We start from the raw sequence: 27,325 nt of genomic DNA, 5'->3' as shown, positions 1-27,325 counted from the left end.
GGCATCTACCATTGGGGAATAGCCACGAAGCATACTCAGAACTTGCAGGAGAGACTATATTTCCCTTCTGGCATGGAAACATCTTGAAGACAACTCTGACCAGTTTCTATGTCTCTGCAACCCCAAAAGACGATGCTCCCAACACAATGTGCGTAGGCCAAAAAGGTTTATTTTCAACTCATCTCAGCAAAGGACATCCTTCCGCGTGTTTGCTTTGTCTCCTGCTTAGCTTGGGCACACACAACCTCATAAGGTTTTCCTGCAACAATAACTTTCTTCCCACTACTCTCCGTTTAAAGCTAGAGTTGTAGAGTTGAGGCGCTGACAGATTGTTCCACATGAACTGTGGACCTCTGTGTCAAGGGTCACCATGCTTCTCCTTGCCTAACGCATTAGTTGAATTGGACAATCATAAATTTGTAGGTCGGTGCCTGTAGCTCAGTCTTTCTATCTTCCATCTCAAAAACAGGTGATGGATACATTATTTTGCAAGAAAAAACAAAATGAAGTTAAAATGAAAATAATCTCTCATAGGAAGTCAGTGGTGACAGAAATGATTTGTAATCAACCATTTAACGGTTTGTTTTCCAAATATTAAAAACAGTTTTACTATCAGTAAAACTTTTCTTTTTATCAACATACAGCACTTTGAAAAAGGGTTTCCCCTCAACCAGATTTGTCCTGTTATGGCCTTTTGTTCCCGCCTTCCTGTTTCACACCATCAACAGTGTTCTTCCGAGAAATGAGTCGTCTAAACTTCTGTGGAGAAATTTTGCAACACCCCACCACAGCATCTCCATCGGATTTAAGTGCCGACCCAAACCAAGAAGCGTTTATTCAATTTACTTTGCTGGGATATTGTTTCTAAATAATTGGGGATCACAAAGATACTCTTTTTGCAAATGTGAGATAGGCCTTTGAGTTCTTTTTCTCAGCTCTGGTTCTGGCCTGGGAACTCCCTCATGAAGGCCATTTTTACCCACTCTCTTTTTCTCATTGTTGAATCATGAACTCTGACCTTACCAGTCACCAGTGAGGCCTGCTGAGCTTTAGAAGTTGTGGTTCTGGGTTCTGTTGATGCCCTTCTAGAGTAACTTTGGTAGCCCAGGTTCTATTTTCTGTGATTTCTTGATTCTACAGATGTCGCAGTAGAAATAAATATCCAAAATTTCACATTTCCTTCATCATGTATCCAGGAGATGGCGATTACCTTCTCAAATTGCACCGCGTTGGTTTGGAGAGCCATTTTCCCTCAGAAAATGAAATGTTTGTTTGAAAACTGCTCTTTGGTATTCCTCAGCCCTTCCCTCTTTGTCTGATATGAAGATTAGTTTGATGATTATGCGTATTGCAACATTGACACGTTACCATTCATTACTGCTACACAATTACCGCTAATGTATGTAGGTATAGGATGTAAATACCTATAGGCATTTTTAGATTCTCCTTTTCCACTTCTTATTTTTAGGTTTTAGGTACATCTTGTCACTGCTGTCCAATAATTTCCGAATTTCGGGGTCAATAACATACATATTATCTTATCTTCAAACATTTATGGGTTACAAAAAAGCAAGAGCAGAAGAAATCTGAAAGGAGGCTCTGTATAACCTGACAGTCACTTCTTAGTGAAACAGGTGGAGGTTTGAGACAACAAGGTCCTCTCTGACCAGCTGAGTCATGAGGAGGTTCTATAAAACACTAGCAGTGAGATGGAAAACGGTGGTATATTTTAGAAAGACTCATTACCAATGCCCCAGCACCCTTCGTGACCCCATGAGGGTTAAGTGTGCATAGATAATGGATGGATGGATGGATGGATGGATGGATGGATGGATGGATGGATGGATGGATGGATGGATGGATGGATTACCAGTGCCTCCCGCCCACTGGTTGCCTCCAACATGAGGAGCGTTGCTGGGGTCCATCTTGCCGTGTTTTGGTGCAGAAACATCCATTCCGCTGTCCCTCTGGATGGTTATCTGAAATAAAAAACAGAAATTATATTTTCTACCTTCTTTAGTAATTCTAAAGTCAAGTTGACCAGTTAGAGATCGCAATCCCCCCCAAAATTAACAAGATTACACCACTTGGCTTTTAATCTTAATTTACTGAGGAATAAATAATTGAGCCTTTTGCTTTTCCTAGCCCACACAATTACACCCAAAAGCACATCTTTGTCCCCCAACGTCCCCCAATGATTTGCAGATCGACCACAAAGTGAAAGCAGAAGTGAAGGAACTTGTATCTGGGAGTTTTAAGGTCTGCAGAGAGAGACAGAGCCTGCTCTGTCTCTCTCTGCAGGAGAGTGCTGGAGGGGAAAGGAGTGGATCCACTCAGAGGTTAACAATACATATTTTAGGTCTATTGCTCCATCAGAGCCAGAGTCAGCATTCTGTGTCGAGGCGGCCAGCCAGAATCCGACACTACTGAGGGAACGATGAAGAAAGGGGTAGTTCAGTGTGTCGCCCGTGGTTCAGCTGCATTCTTACAAGCTGAAGGAATCTGTCAGGACAGCGTTGTCCTAAAAATGTGGATGCCTCTAACAGTGGCCTGGATGTTTCTGTGCAAGCTATCCCTCATGTTTTAGTTTTTATTCACGTGTTAGGAGATGTACAGAGACTTATCTAGACAGCAGTTCGGCCGGAGCGGCGACTCCTCCATTGTCTGAACCCTGTCCACAACTCAGAGCCATGCTCAGAGCTCTGACTGGGGGCTGCTGTATCAGCATCAGCAGGGATCTCTATGATTAGCTTAGATTAGGAGAGTCGGATACACATCACCTCAGATTAGAAGGACAAGATAAGAGCCAACATGAACGAGTCCTGGATAACGAGAGGCACTGAGTGAAAGGCTTTATCTCAGATTTATGTTTAACAATTGGACTAAATCTCTATGAATCCCTGACCAAAAACTGTTTTTTTAGGGGGAAAAAACACAGATTTGATTCAAAAACATGCGCTGTATTGTAAAGTAGTCTGTTCCACTATTTTTAAAAAAGTAAAACCAATTTAGAACCGACCTGTAGTGCTGACACTTTAAAAAATATTTTCTTTATTTAGTACTCCGTCAAAGAGGATTCGTTACTTTAAAATAATCTCCAACATGGATGAATTGTAGGTCTTTTGAGAAATGAAAGCAAAGTAACCCATTGAATACATTCATGTATTGTTATAAAACTAAAGATTTGGACTATACACATTTTTGTTTGTTAAAAAAATGTCAAGAATCAAGAATATTTTATTCGTCACCGTGGCAAAATTTGTCTTTGGCTACTGTGATTCACATTACAGTTCACATTATTACATAGTTCTGCTTATTTGTCCGGTACAACTCTAAAAATGAACTATTACTATTATACAGGTTCATTTTATAATCCAGAACAGGCATTATTTCTATCATTATTTTATTCCAGAGATTCAAAGTCACTTTTGTTCTTGTTGACTTAGAAAAGCTTATTTGAAGTTTGTTGTTGAACTATTCTTTCTAACCACACAGAGAAGGCATACTTTAAAAAACAGGGTGTCATTGAGGTGTCTCTTTTTTTTTACAAGTTCAAACATGGTCACCCTAACTAATATGATATCCGTGTATGTGGCCGTAAGACTTTCTGTGTAGCAACAGAGGCCTCCATACCTCCAGCATTAGCAACAATAAGCAGGAAGTGTGTGTGCAGGCCGAGGAATGCGTGTTGGGCTCGGTAACCAGAGAGACCTTGGGTCCATAGCTCTGTGGTTAGGTAAAGGGCCAGAGGTTTGAGCCTCTGGCATCAAACCGGCTCACCTTCAGCAGCTCACTGTGACTCTGAACGCTATCTGATTTCACACTGATGAAAATGTGTCTGAGTCACAGAGCACATCCAGCTACATCTCTGCAACAGAACACAAGCCTCGCAGTACCGATGTCCAGTCCATGCTGGGAAATGTGGTTTCAGCTGCCTAACTGCTTCAGCTTCACATAGGCCAAGCAAGTCCTTGTGAATGTGACCGTGATCACTTGCTAAGCACCACCAGCATGCCCCCTCCCCCCCCAATGCCAAAAACAGAACCACCGTCGTCGGGTCAAGCACCGGCCGGTTCCTGAAATCCCGCTGTCAATAAAATCCATCAATCGTAGCGGAAAATGATCTGGCATGCTTTGCTCAGCACCATCCTGTTCCAGTAATCCACACTTGTCATCGTGCTTTACGTGGATCAAATGGTCCTGCTGGTGACAGAATAACACATGACTGTTTCATGAAGCTGGTAATGGATTCCATTCTGGCCGTGTCAAAGACAGCAGGTGATGAATGCTATACTCCTGGCTTTAAAAGAAATGATGAGTGATGCTTTAAAACGTGTCCTTTTACAGAGCAGCCCTCGACCGCTTCATGTTTCCACTCTGGATCTAAGACTCACGAGGAACTCGGGTAAAAAACACGTCAGGGTGGTGAGGGTTGACGGGTGACACTGGAAGGTCCGTACAGTAGGACTTTTAGTCCTGACTAATCTGAGTGTAAAAAGTATGGACATAACAATAAAGTTCTCATTCATTTCTTATTGTATCTTTATAGTTTTCTTTTGTTGCCGAGAAAAAATTATCAAAGAATAATTTTCTTTCCTTGATCAGCTTTAAAGGCAACAAAATATGTTTTGATAAAGTTTGAACTTTGCTATCACGTGGAAAGATTCTACTCCTGGATACTCACTTAGCTAAAGCTTTTATCTTCATTGATTTGCATGCAATAAACTACAGTGGCTCTGAAACATCTACAAACCCACTCCAGGATTTTGTGACCTAAAGAAACTGCAACACGATCACTCATTTCCAAACCCTTTCTGCTTTTAGTGGAACAGATATTCCACTAAAAAACAAACATTTCTCAAAATCACACACAAAAAATGTTTTGGTGTTGAGTTCGACTCTAAAGCATTTTTAAAAAGACCTTTATTTGAAATATGAAAAATATGAGATACGATGTTTTGCACATAATGTTTTTGTTCTTAAAAATGAGGGGGAATTTAAACGCCTTATAAAAGCATTCAATATTCTGCTGAAGCATAGCACTTTGTTAGATCTGCGGAGCTTGGATAACAGTAAATGTGGACCTCTTTGTCCATAGATTTGCTAAATCACCCCATAATCACACATTTTTGATTAATAGAAATGGCTAGAATTGCAAAAGTGGACTTCAGACAAGTAGAGGGGGAAAAGTGGATTTTGGAAAATAAGATGGATTTCGAAGGGCTCTAGATGAGTTATTGGATGTTTCCGTATTGTGATATGAGCAGCAAGTACTGCTTTAAAAGGACACACTGAAACAATTCAGTTGAGTTTGGGTGTCGGGTGTGCCAGGGGAGAAGATGTTTTCTGAAGAAATCCTTTTCGACAGGTCCTTGGAGGTGCAGAAAGGCGTCCCTGCTCTGATGGCAAACAGTTGATCATTTTAACAACTCACTGGTTATGGACAAGTATACAGCCACTCTTTATACATTGCTTCACTGCATCGAGGTCTGCAGACATTTAGCCCAGTGTCTTAGTGTTCCACCACAACATCATTCAGCCATAGCAGCACCCTGATTCTTTTCTACTTTGGCTTTCCTGTTGGAGATTGCGCGGTGTTTGGGATCATTGTCCCTTGGATGACCCGGTTTGTTGATCAACTCAATGACTGCAAGGTGTCCAGGTTATTCAGCTGCAAAACATCTTACAATTTACTTAGTCTTATCCCTCTAGGTATCAAATATTTTTTGGCACTTCTTCACATTTGATCTTGGACTTTTCCTCTTTCTTTTTGCACCTTTGCAGGGCGTTGCTGACTCGCTCGGCTCTATTGCTTCTCCCTGTTTACTCATTGCCCGCACCACAATGTCGCACCTCAGCTAACCTGGTCTAGTTATGGTATATATACACAATACCGCTTTGTCAACTAGCAAACTGGGTAAAAACAAAGTGTAAAATACTGAAATAAAACATAAGCCAACAGGGTTATTTAATCTGAAAACCTTTAGATGCAACCAGAGTGAGCTACTGGTGTAGAAATATGCTAAGTCATAGTATGCGACTAAGCAACATTAAGGCCAATCGCAGGCATCATTCATCGAAAGCAAATTGTTTTACAAGCCTTCTGGTTCATTTAGATGGATGTTTGCAAACCACTGAGCTGCCATTTTTCAGAAAGTGGTCTTTCTCCTGGCAACCTAGCTTTATTTAATTAGAATACTCCTACTTTGTAAGCATTGGACCTAGATGTAGCTACTTTTAAACCTAACTTCTTTATAGTTTCAGCTCAAGGTTTAACCAGAGGACTTTATTTTCGAGCAAAGCTAAAAAAGTCATTTAGAGTGAGTAATATTATCAAAGAAAAATAGTTACAGGAATCAAAAGCCAGCTGGTCACCAGCTTTTTAACTAAATGTACAGTATCTTCTTCTCATTTTATCAGAAAAGATTTGTGTAGGTCAGACACAACCTTTTAACCGTCTAAACACCATGCATACCATTTTTAGTACAAGTGTTTCTGAGATATCTACCTCTAACAAAAGCCTGCTGTGTCCATTTTTTATAAATTTGCTTTAAATATACAAAATGCCATTAACAATTCTAAAACATGTGTCTGCCATGTAAGTGCAAGTGTGCTGAGAAAAAGTGTGTTTTTCTCATATTTTTTATTCACACTAAATTTTTTTTCCTCTTATGGCAGTTTCTTCAGCACTGAAGACGTGAAATTAAGATTCTAAACATGACATAAAAATAAACACGTTTCCACTTTAGATTAGACACTTTTACCAACGTAAATGTGTGAATTACATCTGATTGGACGGTGTAAACCAGCCTGTCATTCTAAAACTATCATCAACCATTTTGCCACAGGATCAACCTGTAAACAACGTGCCAACGTTGACAGCTAGCACAAAGAAAGAGAAATAAATAAGAAACAGAACGGCGAACGCAGCTTGGGTGTGTGGAAAATGTGAGGAAAATCTTCCGATTGTGACTGTGGGAATCAATGTCTCAGCCCTCCCTCACATCGTTCTTTCCTTCAACCACTGAGGCTCCCTCTGTCTCTCATCTGTGGTCCCCGCCTGGTCTTGTAGGATTAATAGCCTCATAAATTTCTGATTCTGCCTTTAGATGCCTGAAGACAGTGAGCGATGCTGTGTGTGTATGTGTGGGTGTGTACGCGGCCAAGCGCATATAAATCCACTCCTGAGTGCTTTATGTGACTACATATATGCATCAATGTGTGTGCTAGCATAAAGGCATGTTGGCACATGACTGTCTGAACATGTAGGAGTGGGTTAAAAGTATAGGAGGGTGTGATGCAGTCTCAGACCATGTGTTTGCAAAATTGTATTACAGCAATGCATGTTTTTATATGACCAGAGGCTTAATAATGAAAAAGAACTAATTTAAAGCTTTATACTTTAATATTTAAGCCACCTCACTCCACTCCCCCAGTGCACTGCAATAATACCATTTCCAAACTGTAGTTTGACCTTTACAGCCACTAAAGATACACAGAATGATTCTGCTATGGGGGATTTATTCTTTCGCCTAGAAGCAGCTACCTCTAAATGTCCACAGTGATTTATGATGCCGTACAGCACAATATCAGACATGTTTTCAGGTTTCATCGCACCTAGGTTAAAGGAAAATACTGACTAGGGTCAACAAGAAGTCACAGTACAAGCGGAGCCCATCAAGTAAAATCTGACAGAGCTGTAAAAGTCAGGTTGGGCTGAGGTGCAACATGTACACACAGTTAAGTTTTGCCCTCGACTAGGGTAATACTGAGCACCTAAATGCTAAAGCTGCTGCCTTGTCATGCTTGTTGGTGTATTGACCATTTATGGATGAATCTAGACGTGTAGAGGGCAGAACATGAGGCAGAATATGGTACGCAAACGTTCAGGTACAGCTGTGATCTATAACGGAAAATCACACCAATGATTTTGAGGAACCTTAAGTCCTGTCATGTTTTTGAAGAATACGTCATTTTTGAGGAAGTTCCAGCCATTTATAGTGTGTATTGGGATCAAGGAAGTGAAATTTACATTGCTCAACTACATAAAGACAATGTGAGTTATTTTGCCATCTAATTTATTCATATTAATATATAATTGATTATTAAGATGAAATTATAAGGAATTAGGTCATGCCATCAGTTTTAAACAACCAATTGCCAAAGTGAACATATTTTCATCATTGCAGAAAGAGTGTTTGCATGGTGTTGCATGAGATTAGATAATAGTACTATTGGAACATTGTGGCAACATTGTTGGTTTGCCGTAGTGTAAATACTGTGTCAGTGACTGGAGATCAAATTATGCATGTTATAGACCTAAAAGTAAACATGCGATGTCTGATTTAGTGAAGGCAGCAAATCTTCCTGCCTTTAAAATGCAGTGTGCATATGGTGTAGTGTGACTGTATAACAGCCATATATATTAGAGCTGAATTATTAAAACGTGAACGTATCTAATATTTTGAATTTAGGAATGCTATCATTTTAAATGGCACAGATGTCACTTGTTGAGCTCCAGAGAATGATTCAATCTTAACGTGTGTGCAACAGTCTGACTCTTTAGCATCTTCTTTATAAGTGATTTACAAAGATTAAAACGATTCAGTCCAACAGGCAGGAGTATTAAAAATGTCTCAGTTTTTTCCCCCTAAACCAAGCTCTATAATGTTACATAATGGTGTTGTGACTGGTTTGGGATTCGAGACACTCTTTAAAAAAAATATATAAGCAATGGGACCATGAACATAAAGATCCAAGGAAGCCAATCACTCATATTCTTTAAAGTTGTGCCAAACACATTGCCAGGCAGAAGAGGTGTAAATGTATTGGACTAAGATTAGTAAAAAAGAAAAAGAAAAGAATGTGGGAAACCAACAGGGTACACAAAGATCACCAATGGTAATAACTCCCTCTGGTGTACACTTTCCATGATGAAACTCTGCAGGTCTTTACATCGATTGAAAGATACAGATGGAAAGAAAACGTACATCCCAAAGACCTGGGGTCTCATTTATAAAACTGAAAGTGTATGTACGCCCAGAAAAAGAAATTGCCGTACATCAAATAAACAAATTCAGATTTATAAAACCATGCGCACGCACACCAGCATGCATTTTCCTTTATAGATCACAGCTGTACCTGAACGTTTGCGTGCCAGATTCTGCCTCATGTTCTGCCCTCTACACGCCTAGATTCAACCATAAATGGTCAATGCAAAGCACCTCATGAATGTTAATGTGTGTCAAAAATGGGTCAGCTGACGGTGTTGCCATCATGGTGATGTAGCAGCCACAGAGAAAAGGCAAAGAAACTGAGAAAAATTCAGAGAAGTTGATAAAATATGAAAATCAGAGGTAAAAGCAACCATGATGCCCACATTAAAACAAGCTGTTAAAAAGTAAACGATGCTGTGCTCTGTGTTGAAATTCCCCTGTGGCTGTGCGTGCAAATCGACATTCAGGGGAGAGAGACCAAGAGGGATGAAAGGCTTTCCCCACGATTGGGTGTCACCAGCGCAAGAATAAATAGCAATGCAGTTTTGAACCTTTATGATCAGGATGATCCATGATTAAAGTCATTATCTGCACTGGTCAAAGAACATTATCTCCAGTGTTCTTGCCAGAAAATATCTTAGGAAAATAAATCCTCTGGAAAACGTTTAAGAACAAGAATATAGAATAGAATAGAATAGAATAGAATAGAATAGAATAGAATGGAAATTATCTTTATTGTCCCTCAGTGGGGAAATGAATGTGTCCCAGTAGCATGTAGAAACACAGAAAGGTAAAAATACATGACAAAACATAGAAACAGGAGGCGGTGCAGTAAGGGCAAATTTGCAACATAAGAAAAAAAAAACATTGGAAACTAGGGAAGATCAGAAGTGGAGATAGCTAGTTTCCGTGAGAGACAACCACATGAGACATGTTGATTGCACAACGTTGTACACACAAAGGTGCTGAGCTCTGCGGGATGCAGCAAGTGTATGCACGCATATAAGAAGCGCTAATAACACTGCTTTAGGAGGACAGTAGACGAGAAGGGGAATGGTGGCAGGTGGCCAACTACGCCAGCAGACAGTAGAAAGAAATAGAGGCAGAAAAAAACAAACATACTGTACAGTTAATTGGCAGGCTGGCTGTCTGGATTGTTTTGATTGTCATTACATGATGCTGGATACCTGCAAGCAGGGACTTGGCAAGTGAAGACACGCACTGTGCGCAGATATGATGACTGATGTCTGAAAGGATGCATTAGTCTACGGTACTGTTGCTGAGGGTTCCCCCACTAAGCCTGGCTGGTCTTTAGCTACGTCCTGTTACAGACATTCTATGCTGACTGGGTTCAATGTTTTACATTTTTAACATACGTTTTGTTGTTATCTTTAACTAAAGACTTTTATCAATAATTACATAAACCGAGGTTAACAGCAGTAGTAGCTGCTTGATGAGAACAGTCCCTCTCATGGTGTTGAACTTTCTTCATTAGTTCTGTCAGTCGCTCCAACATGCTGGAAATCCAGTTCTGAACCAAATCTTGGCTGATAGGGACCTTTAGTTGGAGTTGATCACGGTCTGCTGGCTTCTCTTACTCTGCCTGCTTTTTGAGAATGCACTATAGTTTCTCGGTAGGTTTAAGATTTTTTACGGAACAAGTGTTTCCAGATGTTATTTGCCGCCGTGAAGAGGTTTCATCAGAAAATATTACTTTTCATCTGTCTTCCTTCTTCATGCAGAATTTCAGTCCTTCTCTGGTGTTTTTCTGGAGACAACTGGTTTTCTTGGCCCCTTCCAATTGTCTGCAAGCTCTGCACTGGTGGCAGGTTTCAGGGCTGGTCCCAGAGCCAGTTCTTAATAAGCTCTATGAGAAAAAAATGGTTTGGATTTCTAACAAATGTTGTAATATAACTTTAGACCAGTTGGACTTAGCATCTGTGGTTATGAAGGTTTTTGAAAAAAGTAATAAAGGAAATGGTGGTGTCCTGTTTAGATGGCAAGTTGGACGCTTTACAATAAAGAGGTAGAAGATTATTTTAGAAAGATTGTACAAACACTTGGAGGAACTAAAGTCCCATTAGAGGATTTTATTTGCTATTTTTTCTTCTGCTTTTAGCAAAACACAGCCCCACATTTTAACTTTCCTTTATCTTATGTTAAATGACTAGGCCAGCTTTTACAGTTGCTTGTAGATTTTTCCACAACCAGAGTCCAGTGGGTTCATGCAGAGAGGCACATGTCTACCTCCAGGCTTTTGAGTTTGGGGCTCACCAAGAGCTTGTGTCCTGTCCCCAGGGTCCGAAATTAACACTCGCCAGTCGCCAAATGTGAGTAAATTTCCCGTTTGGCGAGTGAATTTCAGAGGGCTAGCTGCCACACGTGAGTAAATGTTTGTACCAAATAAAATAAAAATAACATAAAAATAACAAAACCCATCTGGGCTGCGGATGATCCGTTCACAGCTCTGTCCATCCAGAGCTCAGTCTAGACCCGCCTTCTACGGAGCTGTTTTAGGTTCTTTCACATTCAGAACCAGTCATGCCCGCTGGATCAGAAAACAGATCTGCTAACCAGAGGCAGTTTAAAATGCCAATTAGTCTGTTTATAAGTTTTGTTCTTATTTATTCTGCTTTTTTTTTTAACTACGTGCACTGTGTTTCTGTGCTTCACCGCTCTTACTGCCCGCCCTCAGAGCCAAGTGCCTTTATCAGCGGCCAGCCTTCAAAACGTGAATAACTGCGTTTAATGTCCTTCCACTTTACCAAAATGTCCCAATTAAAGTCAATAGGAGAGTCAGTAGCTGTGTTTCATGCTCTTTTGTTTTTAACAACACAGAACCACCGGTGCTTCGATGGGCATGGTGCCTTGCGCTTAAATTCAGGTGCGCATAATTACGTTATATGTAATTTAGGTGCGCACTTTTAAGGGTCATTTTAAGGAACTTGTAACATCGGGGGCTTTAGCCCAGACCCATTATTCCTTCTCTCCTCCCTAAAGGAGCCCTTTGCAGTCTTCATTTATGTTTATCACTGTTTATCCCTGTTTAGGACCTTATCATTGATTCACGACGGAGTCAGAAAGTGTCGGAAGAGAGCAGCCATCGCAATGAGAAGGTTAAGATCATGGACTCTTACAAGTATATTTACATTGTCTTTGATTGTCAGTTAAAGGGATCCACGATTTAAGAAATTTTTAGCATAGTTATCATTTTAACTAATATATTGTCACATGGACGTCGCCATGTTGTTTACACTGCAATACATTCAGGGTAAATGAGGTATACTAGGTCCTTTAGCGCAAGCTCCGTCCAGCCTTAGCTTACGAGCGTAACGGCCACCTTTTAGCTCCTTTTTTCCAATTCTGTTCGTACAAATGACTCAAAGTCTTCTGGAGAGAAGTGTTGAGAGCACAAATGTGGGTCCTTAGATGAAGACCTACCTCACCTTTTCTTTTGTTTTCTGTTTTGGAATTACATCCAACACTGACACCATGTGGCATTGTCTAAATTTACACCAGTCAAACTCAATACAATAAAAATAAAAAAAACAACTCGGATCACTCTGTAGGTTCTGGTCCAGTAGGACCTAACTGTGTCATTAACCCAGCGTGCATTGCACAGGTGAAAAAATGGCGACCTCCATGGGTGAAAAATATAGCAAAGGATATACAATTTTTGAAGTAAATATGAGTTTTTACGTATCACAAAATTTTTAGGTTAATAGGAGAATTACAACACATTTAGGCCAACATGTTCAACTAATCTTGGATCTCTTTAAAGTTTGATGTAGACACAGATCCGATTGTCAAGAGAGGCCGACGCTGGATCTATTTACTGACAGGACTTAATTTTTCATCAGTCTTTTATTGAAAGTCTTCTAACCTTTGACTTTTGATTTATTGGGCTCTCAGTATTATACTAGATGTTTGCTCCAATATTATTAGATTCCAGCAAAGACTTGAGCACTCTATATAAGAAACGGGCTTAAATCGGAGGCAACCAGGCTTTCGTTCAATTCTTTCTGAAAATATTTCAACACTTATCCAGGAGTCTGTCTATTCTGGTGGCTCGCACTTGAGCAACCAGCAGTTTGAGCGCTGCTGTTTTAAGGACATGGAGGCCCATCCTCATAGGCCCATTCTAAGTCAGATGCAAATCAACGACCCACCCACCACTGTCCTGGGTCGCTAGAATCTATTGCTTGGTGTGAGTGGAGTACTTGGTCACCTGAATCATGACGAAACTGCTGATGGAAGCTGATTTACATCTGACTCTGAATACGCTAAGGAAGATGGGCCTCCGTGTGCCTAAAAACAGCAGCGATAAAACCACGAGTTGCCTGAGTGGGAGCAGACTGCTGCACAGGTATCGAAACGTTTTCTGAAAAAACTAAGTGAAAGTCTGGTTGCCTCTGATTTAAGTCTGTTTGCTGTTACCATGACCTGGATACTTGAAAAAAAAACGATCAGCACTTTTTTAAGGATAATTTATACTGTTGCATTAAGGCCTACAACATTTTTTTCTTTCTTTGCTCAGTACTTATAGTTGTGTTTTTGGTCATTTAATTGATGATCTTGGTTAGCAGCTGCATGTTAGAAGTGAATGTAAGGACTGTTAAACTGCAAACACATTGCCCATTGAGATTAATAAAGTTAAACAGCAGGAGGACCAGAGACAGTCAGCTTGTATTATTCTACTAATAATCTTAAAGCTGGAGCTTGTAATTTTAATGGGTATTTTAGCTTAAACTAGGTAGTTTAAAAATGAAACCAATTCACAAGTTTAACATGGAAGTCCTAACATTTTGATCAGTTATTGGTCTTCATGAGCCCACCTCCTGCTCCTAATGAAGGAACTTCTTTTCTCTGGTCGCATCATTTGTGTCTCAGCAAAAGCTTTTGACCATTGTTAAACGGAAAGATTGTTCTGAAGGCAATAAAGTGTCACGTTTTTTCCTCTAATATACATCTGCTGAAGAAGACCCTTCATCTTTTTGTTACCTCTTCTGGTACAAAAACACCCAATTATTGTAGAAAACAAAAAAAATAAGCTATGCGGTAAATATAAGCCTGCTCGAAAAGACTTGACGTATGCAAACAGTTCAGGAAAGTGACCCAGAGTCTTTCAGGTGTGCATGTGGGAGTACAGGAGAGGCCCTGTCGAAGCAGAAAGCAAACACTGACACAGGCGGAGTCTGTCCACGGCTGACCTACAGGCAACGTGAGGTGGCCCCTTGAAGGCCGCCTGACTACAGAAGAATCTGGGCCAGCAGGAGGCCCTGGGTGTGCTGCAGGTGTTCAGGTGTAACAGAACCAGTCCTGTTAAGGACTATCATTTGTGTTAACAGCGGCCTTTAGAGATTCTTCTGTAACACCCACTGCTGGCAACAATCATCTTCTGACTGAATCCTTTAGAACCCTGCTTGCTCCTTTCAATTCTCTCACTGTGTGCGTGTCCATGAGATCTGCAGATATCTCTCCCTGCAACTGCAGGGCGACATTATCTGAAGAATGCATCTGTCTGCGTGCACATGTGGGCACCTCAACAATGCTGTCTCAGTGCAAAAGGTCACAATGTTCTGACCCAAGCTGGGGGTCTGCCCTCTTACATCAAAACGACAATGGTCCCTCGTTCATGCCTACTCCAGAAAAAGCCGGTTCATGCAATTTGAAGTTGGAAAACATTCCACTGCTCACTAAATGGGGAATGTTCTGATGGATAAAAATACCCTGCAAGAATGGACATAATAGTGTATGCAGGGAACAACAAGGCAAGAATCTAGCAGAACAGCGGCGCCCCTCTGTGGTGCTGAGAGATACTGCACCCTGGCACAGCCTCCGTTAGGTCCAACATTACAGCTCCTTACCTGGATAGGTCTGCCGTCCTCCGTTCCTATCATGTTCCTCCACTCCATCAGGGACCGCTGCAACGTGTCCAGTCCCGTCTCCCACTGCCGAACGTAGCCCCCCATATCCACCGTGACCACACTTCCAGAACCAAGAGCGGCTACCAGCACGTCACAATCTGAGACCTTCGACAGCCAGCTGGTGTACGGCGACACAGTCATCGACCTGCCCAGCAGAAACACGTATGTTGAGAATTCAGAAACCTGGCCTCAAAATCTCAGTCAGATCAGGGTTTGTAATTGTAGGTAAAGCAAATTCGCTTGTGTAGCCCCCCCGGGCAGGTTGACGTTAAAACAGACAAATAAAAAGGACATAGCCTTACATACTCAGTGCTTCCAAACTCTCTAAAAAATATATAAAACACATGTTACCCGGCAGTATTGCACATTAAACATGGTCACAGATGTAATTTGTACAGAAAATGTGTTATTTAATTTCCCTCTGGGATAAATAAAGTATTTTTGAATAGAATTTCATTACACCTTCAGGTCCTGCTTAAAAGCTGCCGTAATTGAGGACTCAACAGCGAGGTGGCCCTGAACATTAGGACGACCTGATTGAAGGTGCTGCGGTGGAAGGGAGCGTCCCAACCATGTGTAGCTACTGCTCTCCAGTGACATATTATTAGGTACGTCACTGGACAGTTAATGTTGCCCGTCCGCCATGCAGAGCATTTTGAGACGGACGTTGTCAAACTTGAAAATGAAAATGACAACGATGATATGAATGGGGTTTACTGTCCAGTATCTTCAGTGGATTCTTACACAGTGATTCAAAACGTTTAATTATTTAAGCTCAGTTTAGTTACTGGTAATAAAACAGTCAATGTGGGAAAATATGTATGCATGTATGAACAATAAGGCAGCAAATTCAGAAATGGCTTCAGATGTGACTATAACAGCCATATATTGAAAAACTTTCACAGTCTTGACTTCTTCCTCATCCAAAATGACATTTGAGTGTAAAATTATGGTTGGTTGTTTTGAAAAGAACATGCAAACCACTTTTTCTTTACTTTTTGAAAGGAGGCAAGGTTTATTTTAAAGCCAGATCTGAATTTCACTCACTTTTACGGACTATTCACTGTGTGGTGTCACTACATTACCTACTTATATTTGGAAACTAAACAAATTGTATGTAAGAGGCAGATTGATGATATTCAGTGTTGAGAAAAAGTGTTTCTCTGAATTACATGTTTCGATTCATTGAACAAATTTCCGTATTGGACAAATAAAACCTAATTTAATACATAGAACAGTTTTCAAATGATGATTTCACTTATCAAGGAACACGCTTGCCAAATCAAACTGCACCCCCCCCCCCACCACACACACACACGGTTAAAACATGAGTTAAGTGTGAATAAACTAAGTTTTTTAGAAAGTTGAGCTCATGTTCACAAACCAAACCTAGAACTGATTCTAACCTGACCTGCAGATATAATAAAGAAGTTTAATAGAACCTCTCTGATGGCTGAAAAGACCTCAAAGTGCAACAAAAACTGCTTTTTGTATTTGATCAGGTTATCTCTATCTGATGTTAACATTTGTTTGATGATCTTAAATATTTAGATGTTATAAAAATATGCAAGGGTGCAAACACAGGAGGATAGTAAGGGTCCAAGTATGGGGCCTTGAAGGACCCCCGCTGTACTGCCCACTGTAAGGTGATTTAGCTCTATTGGCAATTACCCACTGTTATTAAATATCATTCTGAAGTAAATTCTGATACAAATAAATGAACACCCCTGATGACCAGAACTAGCAGATATTTACCTTGACTGGCCAGCCAGAAACTGAAAAAACGGTGTCTCTCCATGTAGTACATGCAAGACTGTGTGTATTTCTGTTCATTTGATGATGGTTAACAAATAACGAAAACCCAAAAAAGTCTGTTTCTCAAAATACTTCCAATATTACATTAGATCAGAATAAGCTTTTTTAACATAGACCTGTGGGAAGCATAAAGAGCTGTAAAATTTCCAGATAGGGGACTGACTTAGGTCTGTTGAACACATGTGAAGGTTGAAGTCTCCAATGGACAGCTGTCATGCAGCAGTCTTCCCCATGATTGTATATGTCATAACAAGGCTATAATATTACTTTATTAAACATTTCCTATCAAGCCTGATGTAATTGAGATTTTCTGATTAAATTTAACAGGAATTCTAGGTTTTCATTAGCTGTGCGCCACAAAAGTCTAAATAAATGGAAATAATGGCTGAAAAAGCATCACTCTCTGTCTAACGAATATAGAACCGGTTTCAGTTTTTCCAATTTATTTCCTGAAATAAGGTAACCGAGTCGAATTTAATCGGTACACCTGTGCTAGCAAACATGCAGAAACAGCTCCAGATGTCATCCTCCTCCATGTAATCACGCTTTGTCCCCACACGATGGCAGCAGACGATGCAGAACTACAATACCATCTTAAAACGGCTTCGCAGAACCAGAAGTGAAAAGAAAAAAGTCAAACTATGCTCAGTTTACCTCGGAACCGGAATGTATTTGAGCTTTTTGGAGGTCAGATCCGTCACCTCCAGGTACGCCGCGGCCACTGGAGGAGTCACGTCTGAGAGGGAGAAAGCAAGTGTTCACAAACTCTAAAGCTCCCAGTGTGAATTCCTTCACTAAGTCCTATATGATCTGAACTCTGACCTTTGGGGTAGATGTCCCTCAGGGGAACCTTGGTGGGTGGAATGGCTCGGACCACCTGATTGGCTGAGAGCAGACTGACACAGTTCTCCCGTTTGGCGGTGTCGCTCCGAAGCGCGCCTCTGAAGAAAGCGTGAGACCCGCTTTCACCGCCTTTGATGGCCGACAGGTCAACCGGCCTCTTAAAGGTGTACACCTCGTTGGGGGACTGGTCAAAAAGAATACATGGGTTAAAACGTGCCACCAGTGAGGGGTTGCTGAGCTGAAACAAAGCGTTTCCCTCTTCAGTCATGTTGTTTGTTTTCAGTCAATCAGTTGCTGTTTGGGCTAATTGTGATCTATGAGACTAACCCAGCGCTGCTTACAGCAATATACAGAGGTCTGGGTCCAATCAATGACTGCATCGTGTGCCGGCACTATGGCTGCTAAACAAGACCAACTCATCCCCCCATGCTTAACAGCTGCCATCCTGATCCGTGCAGATGCAACCTAATCCCGCTTTATGCTTCAAAATTGGTTGCACTAAACTTTATTTAGAGGCTTCAGGTACTTAATAAAAATGGCCACCATACTTTCAGATTTTTTTTTTGTATGAAAATGATCTACCATTTGTGCTCTACTTGACTATTATACACTGTTTGGTTTTGGTCTATCACATAAATCCCAGTTAAATATATTTGATTGTGTGATTTTTCTCAGACAAAATGTAAAAAAGTTCAGCAGGTATTAATATGTTTTTAAAGCACTCGCAGAGAGAATACCATTTCGTACGCTGATCTCAGAGCTAGCTCAAATAGGATTCTCTAGGTGGGCCACAAAGTGTCTCCGTTAATGACATAAACAACCTTGCCATCATCTTTGACCAGAACATGCCATTTAAATCCCATATTTAACAGGTATTTAGGATTTCCTCTTTTTACCTCTGGAATATTGATGAATTAGAAATTATTTGTCCCCAAATGATGCCGAACAACCAACCCTTGCATGTGGTGCTTCAGGGCTGGTTGACTAGTTCCTTAGTATCAGTAAGAAAAAACAACTCCAGCAAGAGCTCTGATGAAATCCAGAATAGAATTTAATATTATCTGTCTCCCATTTAAAGCCCCTAATGATCGAGCTACGTCATACATCAGAGATCTGATTCCTATATAACTTCCTAAAAGAGTACTTTGCTCCAGGACCGCGGGTTTATCGGCGCTAAAGGACATCATACTGATCATTTTTTCTACTGCTTAACCATTTTTTCACTGTTCTGCAGTTATTGTTAGACTTAGACAACTTTATTGTAATTTTGTATGTACAGAGTGCATACAGAATGAAATTTCGTTGAATACAGCTATTGCTGAAATGGTGTCCTATATCCTATAGATTCTACTAGAGGCTCAGAGAATAGAATTGTGTCTAATAAGGCCATAAAACACAGATAGCCTGCATTTTTATCTGAAAATCCTTTTAGCGGGCGTCTCACCATCAGGTCTGGGAAGCCCACGATGATCTGTGCAAAGCAGCTGGTGTCAGCCAGCACTCGGTTCGGGGAGACGATCTTCTGGTCCAAAGCGGCACTGAGGTTCTCATTGGGCAGCTGCTCATTGGACAGCATCTGAGGTACTGAAGCCTCGGCTGGAGGGGTCAAAACGAAAAGCAGACAGAAAGCGAAAGCAATAAAAAAAAAAATTCCTAATCTGTGTCACAATATTCAGAAAATATAGGACTATCAAGCTTTGAAATGCTACCGTTTTTATTGCCTTGTTTGAAACATGCAGGTGAAGTTTAGATGGCCCTAATAGACCTGCACAGTAACTCAAACCACTGCATTATGTCAGTGTTTATTCTCTCTTTTAGGTCAGAGAAAACCAGACGTTCTCCTAAAGCAGAGAGACCTAATGTGAGCAACATACTCCTATTATATTAGAATTAAGTAAAAAAAACAAATGCTGCTCTTGTTCCAAGTTTAACAGAAAAATTTAGAAGTTCTTGATCAAGTTCTCCTTATAATGTCTGAGTTTTCTAAACATATCTACACAGATTAAAGCAAGGAAAGGCACTTAATTAAATCACTTTTCTGAGAGTAGAAGCCAGGGAACTGAAAGGGCTTTCCAAATGGCTGATGCAAGCTTTTAAGTTTTGTCAGAACAGGGGGAGACCTGATTGTCCTGCACACACATAAAATAAATATTTTAATGCAATTTCACAGTTAATTTTGAGCTATCATGTGGCATGTTGCCGTTAGTAAACCTGTATTCTTTGAGGAAGAAACAGGAAAGCTGTGAAAATCAAGTCAAGCATACAGTAGAGCGAGGAGAAGGAGCCAACAAGTCCGATCTCCTCTTCAGATTACAAACATGATTTTTATCAAAGCTCCGCTGGCACGGACTGATGACGGGCCAGAAGGAAAACTGTAAAAACCTAATGCACTACAGTAAGCGTTGCCAGGTCGTACTAACCACAACATGGCTGCTGAGGGAAGGAGCCCCGTTAATATCACTATCAGCCAGGTGTTTGAAAATTAACTAAGAGGAAGCACACAGATGGTAGAAGATAATTAACAGGAAATTGTATTTTCTGCAACATTAATAGACTGCGAGAGAGATAAAGACTTTTACTGGAGAATAGGAAGGCTTCACATTTTTTTTCCCCCTGAGCTTTCAATCTTTATCATTCGGGATGTAGCTGTACACAAAAATCACTGCTCTGAATTTAACCCGGTTCAGGCTTGGTATGATTTCAGTACGCTTTAATAAAGGAAAAACTAAAAAGTATGTTGTTGTTTTTTTTACTGTGGTCAGCATTAAAAACTTTTTATCTTTTTCAGTTTCTGATATTAATTTGATATCATTATGCTCTAAAACTTAAAAAGTAGAAAGTATAGAAGAGACAGAGATTTGGTTGGATTCTCTTAAAGGATTAAAGTAATTAGGCAGACGTAGCAAATCCCTGGATAGATAGATTATACACCGATAAAAGTCTTGAAAACGTGACATTCTTGAATAGAATTGTGTCCATTTGTAAGAATAAAATATATTGCATGTTATAAATATGTTATAAAATATTACTTTGTAGTTGTTTTAATGTTTCAGCAACTTATTGTCCCAGCTGCACCTGAATGCAGCATGTGCAGATGTTGTCAGATTCTGCTTAATTGGCCTCGTTTCACCACGTTGGGCTGAAAGAAATTAGCTTCGGGCCAGTTGCTTAAATTTGTTTCTGAAAATACTAGATTGGTGCCGTTTGTAAATGCCCCAAATAGGTTGAAGAGTTCAGCTCCTAACATAACCATTATCGATGGCTCCTGGCAGAGAAGACTTGGAATGCCGCTCTGATATCTTCTTGTGTTATACATTTTTTAGAGAAATCAGAACAGGCTCAATTCAGTATCAAAACAAACAAATAAATAAAAAAAGAGAGAGACTGTAAATCAGCCACAATGCCGTGACAGGAACATCTGTCACTTTTCTAAATGCTAAAAAGCAGCATGGTGAAAGAGAGCTGTGGGGGTTGTTGGTTGTAATCGGCTCTTATCTTACATACCTGAACCAGCGCCATGACCAGCGCTAACTGGGTCTTCGCTGATACTGTGAAGCTGACACACTTCCGAATCTTCAGCTGCCATGTGCATGGGCTTGGTCAGCAGGAACTTCCTAATATGGTGTACGAGCATGAGTACACGGCCTTTTGCGTTTCATTTCCAAAGAGCTTGAGATTTAGAATGGTTCCCCTACTTGTTGGTGTTGCTCTCCAGTAGAAGCCACCGGTCCTCTGCAACCAGGAAGACAGACTTTAAGTTGATTGGGAGTGAGATGGAATGGACCCGGCCCTCCAGCACATCCAGCACCTCCAGCTGGTTTCTGGGAACAGCAGGGAGCCATGAAGATTGAGATTTTTTTTGCCAGCGTTGCGGACAATTTAGTTTGGATCTGAGCCTCTTACCCATTCTCCTTATAGAAGAGAAGCCAGTTTTTCTGGGAAAAATCCCGACACATCTTATGGCCTCCCTGCAAACAGACAGCGACGAGGAAAAGCTCAGCACACGGCGTACCAAAGTCTTTATTAATGGGAGCGAACAGAGCTTGGGAGCCAAAGATCCACATTTCTCTCTGCAGACACTAAAACCTCTGACCTGCTGTTCTTTGCTGCTCCACCAGTTGGAGGGTCTGGAGGGAGTCTGATCGCTGTCTGGAGACAGCATGAGCCTCCGCACGGCCCCTGTCACCATGTCCAAGTGGAGCACTGTGTTACTCTGGCACGGCGACAAAGGGGACAGACAGAGAGATTAAAAGAGCAGGAGAAAATTAGACTGAATTAAACAAGATGGAACGGAATATAGAATTAATTTATGTTGAATGAAGGTGGATCCTTTAACCTGCTCTAGTGAAAGCAAAGACAGGGCAGATGAACATCAGATAAGCTTTTATTTCACATTTTGCTACTCTACTCTGAGTCCTCCCCGGATGACTGAGCTCCTCACCCTATCTCTAAGGGAGAGCCCAGACACACTACGGAGAAAACTCAATTCGGCCGCTTGTATCAGGGATCTCGTTCTTTCGGTCATGACCCAAAGCTCGTGACCATAGATGAGGGTAGAAACGTAGATCGGCCGGTAAATCGAGAGCTTTTTTTCCCTCCTACTTAAATTTTTCACATTATAAAATATTTTTTTAAATAACAAAGACAACCTGAGTTAATACAAATGGCTGTTCTAACATTATTTCCATTAAAGGAAAACGATATATATCCAAACAGAACCCTGGTCCTTCTGAAAACATTTGCTTTTTCAATTTATTAGTTATACACAGGTCTGATTAGTGCCTGTCCTGTAGAACCAAGAAATCACCTGGATAGAAAACATGGAGGAGAACAACATTAAGAGCCATAATCCACTAATGGAGAAAACATGGAGTGGTAGAGAATATTCCCAGAAGTGGCCAACCTATCAAAATTACTCCTGGAGCATATCAGTGACCGATCCAGCAGGTCATCAAACAGCCCAGAACACAATCTGAAGCTCTGCAGGCCTCACTTGCCTAAGTTAAGGTCAGAGTTCATGATTCAACAACAACAGAGAGACTGAGCACAAAAAGGCAGTCCTGGGAGAGTTCCTGAGTAAAACCCACTGCAGAGCAAAAAGAACCCAAAGGCCCGTCTCACGTCTCAAAACCACTTCGATCCCCAAGACATTTGGGAAAATATTTGGTGGACCTACAAGCTACTAATGCAACTTCTAGGAGAGAGTGCGTCCCATTATATGTGTCGTTAACGAGCAGCTAACAGGTTCAGGAGGCTCTTACATAGGGCCAGGTTAGGAGAGATGTTTCACCCCAACAAATGACATCATCATCATCATCATCATCATCATCATCATCATCATCATCATCATCTCATAGCAGAATACAGATTAGTTTAATCGGCAAGTTGCTTCATACATCAAGGAGTTAGACTTTGGTTCCACTATGCTCTCAATGGTGACATTTTAAGTACAATTTAAAGAAAAGGTATGTAGAAAATGCATATTTATTTTACTTATGGTATATAATTCATACTATACTAATTATTCCATCTAATTAAAATGCCCAAATATTTCTCCGGTCTACCACAGCCAGCAGAGGGCAGTGTTCTTCAAGAAGACGAAGCGGTGCTGCCCTGGGGAGTCCAAGCAACGTGAACGCTGTCCACAAGTAAGGACGGTTCCGACACACACAGACACACTGTCTGTATGGGGTCTGCGCTCGTGTGCGAGATATTTCCGTTTCTGTGCGTGTGCCTTGCATGAACTAAGCTAAAGGCTTTATGACGCAAAAAGGATTCATCTTCAATTGAGCTTTATGAGTCAGAGCCACAGGGGAGCTGTCCCCGGCCCCTGCTACCCTGCTTCACACTAATGGTTTCCTTATGGCCTCCCATTCCTGACACACACACACACACACACACACACACACACACACACACACACACACACACACACACACACAGCTGTACTAAGGACTGGTAAACCCCGTTTCCTGATTCTAAACATGTCCTGCCATTAGAGGGACCCTCTTCAAGTCAGAACACAGATAAATTTCCCAGCAGGTCAATGTGTCCTCACTGGACAAATGGTGGATGCTGGTTTACTTTGAGTGAATCCACTAAAACCTAATCTAAAGTTTACATGCACAGACTCAAGCGCAAAGTGCCATTTGTACAGGATGTCCATGGCTGCAGGTTTCCCTGCAAGGACAACGACCTGAGAGTGAACCTCTTGTTGTCTGGGCCTCTTCATTTTCAGACAGACGAAACCCGATCCATCACAACTGTATTTTTAGAAGTCCTCGCCTAATATGCACCAGCTGTGCAAGCGGTTCTGGTTGCGCACAAAGCTAACAAGCATTGTTCTTGTCTTACACGCAGTTGTCAAAGGTCCGGGTCTTGCAGGGTAAAAGACGTTCAGCGACCGCCAACCACCGACCATTTTAAGAAACAGACTGGAGAGCAGCTATGTTAATCTCTGAGGTATCTGCGGTTGTCTTTGCGAAAAAAAGGGAAGTCATGGTACTACAAATGGACTTTGTCCTGAATAGACTCTGGGATTGCAATTGTCCAAATATGTGCTTAGAAACAACAGAGAAATGACTCACAAACCCATCTTCCTATTCTGATGTAAGTCTTCTCCGTAGAACAGGGTACCCACGCAAGCGTGGCCCACCAGAATTTAATCTTTTGCCACGACACATTGGACAAATATTTGTCAATGATCCATACTTTTTCCAGATCTTCTTTTCTAGAGGACAATTTCAACACGCCTCATGTGTTTAAACTGACTTCACCCAGTGAAAGCATTTATAGTTTAACGAAACAAAAACGACAAGAAGGAGACCAAAACAGCCCAAAAATAAAATAAGTATAGTTCAGATGAGGATCAAATAGAAAACGAGAATACATTTTCTTTTCTGAAATCTGAAAAATGTTAAATACCGCATTCAAGACATAAACAGTAGAGATTCAGAGGGATACAGCTATTTTTTTGCCCAGGTCTATTGTGCAAGAGACTGCAGTGATCCCAGATTAGTGGCTGATTTCCAGTTTGTGGTTTTGAAGAAACTTTAACCTGCTGCTACTGATTTTACCAGATGCTATATCTCTTGAAGAACCATGATTACCAACATTCCCACTAGTTCTTTCTAGTCTTACTGTTTGTGAGTTTATTAACTATTAATAACTATTATTAATACTTTTATGTTTCTTTTTTCAACGTTAAAACCATAATATTTTCACTAGAAGCGCCTGAGAGAACTATTTAATATCTCTCGTTGTGACACACGTAAGCAGCGTCAACTGTCTTGTCGTTATCAGCTAATGTTTGAGTCAGCTCAATAATTTAGAACAATCAGGCTATTTGACCGGATCTTTTTTTTAGGTGTCCTATAACACTTTTTAACGGACACCCGGCAGCCAATCAGAAGCGAGTATTCACCCAGACCATGGTATAAAGGCTTTCATTGACATTGTTTTAGCTTAAGATAATAAAAAAAAATTCTGATTGTACTACATTTCGTAATAAAAGTAAAAAGGGTTAAAACATCCAAATATCCTCACTTTTAATTAGGACGCATCAAACAAAACTTTCTTTGTTAAATATATCAGGATGCTTAATTTTCTCCGATTATTCCTCCCAAGATGTCCTTATTTCCTTTCACGTTATGTTGATTTTAATGGAAGTCACTTTAATAGTTTAGCCTTGAAGATATATTTTTATCTCACTGAGTTATAAAAGCAGTCTTACTTACACCCTTCATATAGATAGTCTACAAAAATATAAATGCATAAAACTGAAGTTTTTTTTATAATTAGATCCACCCGTCTGGAGCAGCATGATGAAATCTAGAAGTGATTTAATGATGCTCTGTGGTTAAGGCCGCAGGGACCCTCCTCTGTTTGGGAATTTCACCCCATCTCTTTAATACATCACTGGTCTGATGACAGCACTTAGAATTAGCCTGCCCATAGCGGGAAGAAAACTTAAAAAACACCCCAGTGCTGACTGTGCAAGGTCAAGTTTGACTTTCCACAGTGTTAACAAGCCAAGTGGGGGAGCTGCTGAGAAATCCCAGCGTGGTCCGATCTTTTCTTTAAATGGACATAGAACAACTAAAGAACACACATTATGTGGTCTGGTCATAAATATGCTTAAAAACACATTCTTGTTTACCAAAAAAAAAAAAAAACACTCCTCAGAGTGTATTTAACATTTACCACATCCTCTCTGCTGCTCCGCTGTGACAGAACCAGGCCTTTCTAGAACCTATGCCATCTCATGGCTGTGAATGCGTACCTGCTCCTCGTGCAGCACCACCTGTCCATCGAGGGGACTCCCGAGCGGAGCGACGGTGACGAAGGGCTGCCAGACGCCGCTGATGGTCCTGGGGAAGACGTCATAGAGCTCCATGCACTGGATGTTCTCCCCACGCTCCTTCATGGAGTACAGGGCCACTGGGTTACACATGGCCACGTACAGCGTGTCTGCAAAGAGGCAGGAGGCAGCAGGGATGTCACACTGGAACTCAACGCAGGCGCCTTTTAAATCACTTAACAACAAAAAGTCGCACAAAGTTCAAGATGCTCAGATTAACAGTCTTCCCAGATTATTTCTTTTGTAGTAAAGGATTTAAAAGGGGAAGGATTTTGGAAAAAAATTTCAGGATTTTTGAAAGCAAAAAATTAGATCATTAACTTTTAGCACCTTAAATCTGACATATATCCTGTATTATACCATGGTCTGGGTGAATACTCAATTCTGATTGGCTGCAGGGTGTCCTAAAAAAAGTTCTGGTCAAACAGCCCGATTGTTCGAAATTACTGTGCTGGTTACGTTGGCAACCGACACAATGAGCGATATTAAATGGTTCTCTCTGCCGCTTGCTGTGAAAGTCTTACGATTTTAACAGTGAAAAAACATTAAAGTGTTACTAATTGATTTAATATTTACTTTTTTCGTATGGTGTCCATTATCAGGAATTAATGGATTCGCGCCAGACGGTTCACGCCTCCACGTCGTTCATTAATTTCTGATAATGGACACCTCGTCAAGCATTATCCCTTACTTGTATAACTAAAAACAAAGAGATCCACTGGAGGGAAAATGGAAATTATTAAAACAGCTTTAATAACTCAGTTTCACAAAGTTGCACCCTTTAAACTAGGTTTAACTACCCTTTAGCTCGCTGGCAGTATTTTAGTCTTCTTGGATACACAAAATCCCATTGGATATAGACTAACAGTCTTATTAGCTGCAGCTAAAGTTGCTGAATTTGTGGGATTTCTTCTTTTTTTTGGACATTTGCTCATTTTGCATTTTTCAACAAATGGATGTCACTGTACAAAGGTATCAGTCAGAGGAAGAGTGCTAAAATCCAGCAGAGGATATGGGACAACAGGGAAGTTACTAAAACTGGCCACTTCTCCGTGATGAATGAAAAGACAAAGTTAAAATGTTTCAGTGAGGCCAGCGCCAGGAGGCCACACAGAAACATGGAAGGAGCTGCAGGGATTTCTATGTGTTCTACGTGTGACAACAATGTGTTTTTATACGCATGTCCAACCATGCTGATTTACTCACACTGAGTCCATTAACACATCCAAATAAATAACACCACAACTTCATTAGCCAAATCTAAAAATCTCCATCTGAGAGATCTGGGGAACGTCTACAAGGCAGAGTGGCAAATATTACCAAGTTCAAATGTGTGATGCTGACAGACTGCAGTTACATATCTTTTCACATTTTTATCCCTGAGA

The 27,325-nt window shown here is 40.8% G+C and overlaps 1 protein-coding gene across 2 annotated transcripts in view; it reads right to left on the bottom strand.

Annotated features, from left to right (window-relative positions):
• vwa8 (von Willebrand factor A domain containing 8) overlaps positions 1-27,325 on the bottom strand; it is a 116,509-nt gene that overhangs the window by 32,486 nt on the left and 56,698 nt on the right. Inside the window, exons 29-38 of one of the 2 annotated variants that reach the window (XM_012876345.3) lie at positions 25,863-26,050; positions 21,675-21,794; positions 21,485-21,549; positions 21,277-21,402; positions 21,086-21,195; positions 19,026-19,177; positions 17,561-17,765; positions 17,393-17,474; positions 14,864-15,068; positions 1,871-1,979 (exon numbers count right to left, since the gene is read on the bottom strand). In XM_012876345.3, coding sequence (XP_012731799.2) covers positions 1,871-1,979; positions 14,864-15,068; positions 17,393-17,474; positions 17,561-17,765; positions 19,026-19,177; positions 21,086-21,195; positions 21,277-21,402; positions 21,485-21,549; positions 21,675-21,794; positions 25,863-26,050 — 1,362 coding nt within the window. The remainder of the gene's footprint in view (positions 1-1,870; positions 1,980-14,863; positions 15,069-17,392; positions 17,475-17,560; positions 17,766-19,025; positions 19,178-21,085; positions 21,196-21,276; positions 21,403-21,484; positions 21,550-21,674; positions 21,795-25,862; positions 26,051-27,325) is intronic. The other variant, XM_036138850.1, reaches the window with a different exon arrangement.

Source organism: Fundulus heteroclitus, chromosome 7 (assembly GCF_011125445.2).
Source record: "Fundulus heteroclitus isolate FHET01 chromosome 7, MU-UCD_Fhet_4.1, whole genome shotgun sequence".
Classification (NCBI taxonomy): Eukaryota; Metazoa; Chordata; class Actinopteri; order Cyprinodontiformes; family Fundulidae; genus Fundulus; species Fundulus heteroclitus.
This window is presented reverse-complemented; position numbering and strand designations above follow the sequence as displayed.